The 4,772-nt window shown below is 40.4% G+C and overlaps 1 protein-coding gene across 1 annotated transcript; it reads left to right on the top strand.

Annotated features, from left to right (window-relative positions):
* Positions 1–1,663: 1,663 nt before the first annotated feature.
* On the top strand, positions 1,664–2,981 carry LOC131875640 (uncharacterized). The gene is made up of 2 exons (XM_059220233.1): positions 1,664–1,773; positions 1,882–2,981. The coding sequence occupies exons 1-2, from the start codon at positions 1,714–1,716 to the stop codon at positions 2,341–2,343; spliced, it is 522 nt and encodes a 173-aa protein (XP_059076216.1). The 5' UTR covers positions 1,664–1,713; the 3' UTR covers positions 2,344–2,981.
* Positions 2,982–4,772: the final 1,791 nt, after the last annotated feature.

Raw genomic sequence — 4,772 nt, forward strand, 5'->3', positions numbered from 1 at the left:
ACTTCAACTTTCACAAAACTATCCTAAAATGTCTACTTTAGCTTCTAGACCCCCCATGAGAAAGGACCCTGCTTGGAAATATCATGAGGATTTTCCAGGGCAAGGAAAGAGGCAAACAAAATGTATGTTTTGCAAAACAATATTCCATGGAGGTATATATAGGCTGAAATACCATATTGTTGGTGTGCGTGGACATGATGCCGAACCATGCCTAAAAGCAGTCTCTGAGGCCATACGTGATTGTTATGTAATGGTTGAGGAGATTGAAAGAAAAAAGAAACAAAAGGAGGATCGAGCGGTCATTGGGAGAGAGACAGTCTTAGGAAGAGGGACACAGTTAAATTGTGTTGGAGGCCCTTCTTCCTTACCTCCATATCGTCCCACTCAGTTTGCTATTGCTGGTGCTTCCGTTTCTACTTCTGCTTCTATAAGTGGCAGTGCCACCGCCACTTCTCATGCTCCTACCACTAGTAGTTGTAGTGGGAATGTTACCATTGGACCTAGGATTCGTAAATCTAGGTTGGATTCCTTCTTTGTGCCTCGCACTATTCCTGGGTCCCAACCGTCACTTGAGGGTATGGGTTGGAACAAGGAGGTCCATGATGCTGCTAAAATGGCAATTGGCAGGTTTTGGAGCTACAACTGTATTCCATTTTTTGTAGCCAGGTGAATGTTTTACTAACTTTTATGTTTGATAACTTTGATTGTTTTAATTTTTATACTTAACTTATCTCATTGAATTTTTATACTTAACTTATCTCATTGAGTTTCTTTGCAACAGGTCTCCTTATTGGCAACAAATGGTTGATGCCATTACCATATGCGGGGCGGGGTTCAAAGCCCCAGTGAGGGTGATTTGAGGGGACCCATTTTGTCTCAAATGGTGGATGATGTGAAAAAGGACTTAGATGAACAACGCCACATATGGAGCACTAAAGGTTGCACCATCATGACTGATGGTTGGACGGATAGAAGAAATAGAAATCTCCTTAATTTTCTTGTTTCTTCTGCAGGTGATTGATTAATTTTAGTTTCATATAGTCTTTAATTTTTTATTTTTTATCTAATGGTTTATTGAATGATCATTGACCTAGCTTAATTTTTTTATTTCAGGGGGCACCGTTTTCATCAAGTCCATTGATGCCTCTGCCCATTGCAAGAATGCCACCTACCTATGTGAGCAGATAGAGGAGGTGATTGAAGATGTGGGTGAGGAGAACGTGGTACAGGTGGTGACCGACAATGCAACAAATTATGTTGCTGCAGGTAAACTTTTGATTACAAACTAATTTTGTTTGCAAATTAATTACTATCTTGTAGTTTGTACCTCCATTAATTACAATTTACAATGCAACAAATTATGTTGCTGCAGGTAGACTATTAATGGAGAGGCACCCATCTATAGTTTGGACTCCATGTGCTGCTCATTGCATTGACCTCATGTTGGAGGATATTGGAAAAATCCCATGGGTCAAGAGATGTGTAGAAAGGGCAAGAAATGTCTGCAAATTTGTATATAATCATTCATGGGTGTTGGCTCTTATGAGACAATACACAGAGCAGAAGGAGTTGCATCGTCCAGGAATCACAAGATTTGCCACAAACTTCCTCACATTGCAGTCCATGCTTAGGTCTAAGCCTGCCTTGAGACGTATAATTGTTGGTGAGGAGTGGTCTTCCTCATCCTATGCTACCACCCCTGCAGGGATAGAGATGGCAGACTGCATTTTTGATGAGCAAGGCTTTTGGGTCCCTTGTGATGAGATAGTGAAGGTAATTTTTTTATAAATTCTACAATTTAGCTTCATGTTTTATAACTTATTATATGTATTCTCTTATTTGCTCATTTTTCTAAATTACACAATATTTTCAATTTTGCAGTTTGTTAAGCCCTTGGTGGTTTTGTTGCAAGTTGCGGATGGAGATAAGCCCGCAATGGGCTATATATATGAGGGCATGGATAGGGCGAAGGAGGCCATCAGATTTGTCTATGGAGCAGATGAGAGCAAGTATGGTCCCATTTGGGAGATCATTGATAGGAGATGGCATCATCAGCTACATAGGCCCATCCATGTGGCAGCCTATTATCTGAATCCGGCATTCTGTTTTATCCCTTCTTTCAAGGCTGATGCGGAGGTCCTTAATGGGCTATATGCAATCATGGAGAAGATGGGACCTGCTGGTACTTATCAGATAGATCTTTTTCGAGAGCTACAGATGTTCTCAGATGCACAAGGGGAGACCTTCTCTCGTCCTGTCGCCAAAGACGGTAGGACAACTATGATGCCAGGTAAAAATAAATTGTTAGGCTTAATTTTAGTTTTATTCAATACTATATTGTAACTTGTTAAATGAGTTCATGAGTGAGACTGATTTTTTTTTTTTTTCTCATTTCAAACTCAGATCATTGGTGGAACTTTTTTGGCCTAGAGACACCAAATGTTCAGAAGTTGGCCATTCATATCTTAAGCCAACCATGCAGCGCATCAGGTTGTGAGCGCAATTGGAGTATGTTTGAGCACATACACTCCAAGAGGCGCAATAGATTATCTGTGGAGAAGATGAATGATCTCGTCTTTGTTCACTACAACCTCCGCCTGAGAATGAGAAAGAATGCAACAGTTGACATGTCTCCTATCATTCTAGATGAGGTTGATCTTGAAGCAGAGTGGGCCAATGAGAATCAGACAGCTCCTGGGACTCCTACAGCTGTATTTAGTGATGATGACATTGATTGGATCGACCAGGTAGATATAGAGGCTGAGGCTGTAGCCATGGCAGAGGAGGAGTAGAGAGCACGAGCAGAGACAGGAAATACTGAGACTCAGAGTGACACAGCTGTTCCTGATGTTGGTGAGCATGACACAACCGTTCCTGATGTTGGTGAGCATGGCATGGTGTCACGGGGAGCAACTATGGCTGCTGAATCATCCAGGACCTACTTTAAATGCCTTCGCAGGGGACCAGGGCGAGAGGGTGCACGGCCCTCTCAGCCATAGGTTTGTACACTTGTAGTTGTATTTACTATTTAGTATTTACTATTTACCTTTGGTATTTGTATGAAACATTTGATGATGATCATATGATGACTTGGATTTTTTATTCCATGAGTTTTATAATATTGTATACATTTGACAATATTTATATATCTATGTTTCTTATTTTCTTCAGCTACAATTTGCGTTTATGCTTATGTGATTGATGTATACTTGTGTATGTAATCAAATGAGCCGAGTTTAATGATGTTTTTGTGTCTTTAAGGTGTATTCAATAAAGGGTGTCTGAAACAAGTTTTAAATCTTTAAAAATCTCTAAATTTCTTGAGTTTTTCACTTTCCCGAGTCCAGCCGAGTCTGGAGCCGAGTCTGACGCCGAGTCCCGAGTCCGAGTCCGAATCGGCCTTGCCGAGTCCGAGCCGAGTCCGAGTCTCATTTCTTTGTGATCTACTGATATAGAAATCTCTTGTCCATTGTAGAGGAACTTAACACACTAGTGATAATTAGAAGGTACTGCTTGCATTTCATGTATCCAAGGTCGACCCAATAAGATATTATATGTGAGATCTATGTCTAAGACTTGGCACATAGTGTCCTTTTGTATTGGTCCTACTTGAATTGGCAACATTATTGTTCCTTTGATGATCTTTCTTCATCATCATATGCTTTGATAGTGATCTATTTGCATGGATCAATAGATTGCTCAGAGAAGCCTAATGCACGGATAAGTTTCAAGGTACAGATATTGAGTCCAACTCCTCCATCTATTAGTACTCTTTTGACTCGATGCTTGTAGACCAAGACTTCAATATGGAGTGGAGTATTGTGTGGATGGCTCAATGAGACATTATCATGCTCAGAAAAGGTAAGGTTATGAGGCCCTGTCATATGAGCCACCATGGCTTGGAATTTGTCAGCATCAAGATCTTGAGGTACATTTGTTTCCAATAGTGCTTGTTCTAAGATGTCTTTGTATTTTGGTGAAAGTTTTAGCAACTCCAGTATAGATATTTGAGCAGGAGTTTTGCGTAGTTGACTGACTAGGTCATATTGAATCTTGGGTATGGTGTTTGTTGTTGATGTGTGCCCCTTCAAGACATATTTTTGAGCTTTGGTTGTTACATTGACGGATTCATGTTCACGCTTGTCTTTGATTGTGATGACGTTTACTTGATTGTCTTCGGCCGATATGTGATTGATGGTGTTATTATATATGTGATTGATACAAGCTCCATGTGTATCATTTGAGGTTGAAGCTCCATCCTTGTAGTTTGGAAGAGGATTCTTAAAGGCTCCATGGTTATCGTTTGTCTTGAGACCATCGACTGTTAAATCGCCTCTATCAATCATATTTGAACAATGTTTTCCAGTCTCATGCAATCATTTGTTTGATGACCTTTGTTGCGATGAAAATCACAAAAGTGTGAGACATTCCACCAGGGTGGTTTGATTTGTGGTTCAAAGTTGTTGATCGCTGGTAAGGATATAATTTTGTTTGCCATGAGTTCTCTAAATGTTGACTCCAATGATTGCCCTAGGGGTGTGTAAATGCGTTTTGGAAAGTTGTTGGTGTTACCTCGTGAGTTTGTATTTGGTCCTCGATTAGTGTTATGGCTTTGGGTATTGTTGGTGTTGTTTGCGTTGAGATGATCTTGATTGGCATTTTGGTGCATAAGTGTTAGTGCCTTGGTTAGCACCTTTTGGATTCTTTGTAGCTTGAGGATTACCTGATAACGCAAGCACTGGTTGCTTGGATTTTGCATCATTTGCTTCGTT

The sequence above is a fragment of the Cryptomeria japonica genome, chromosome 5, assembly GCF_030272615.1.
Source record: "Cryptomeria japonica chromosome 5, Sugi_1.0, whole genome shotgun sequence".
Lineage (NCBI taxonomy): Eukaryota > Viridiplantae > Streptophyta > Pinopsida > Cupressales > Cupressaceae > Cryptomeria > Cryptomeria japonica.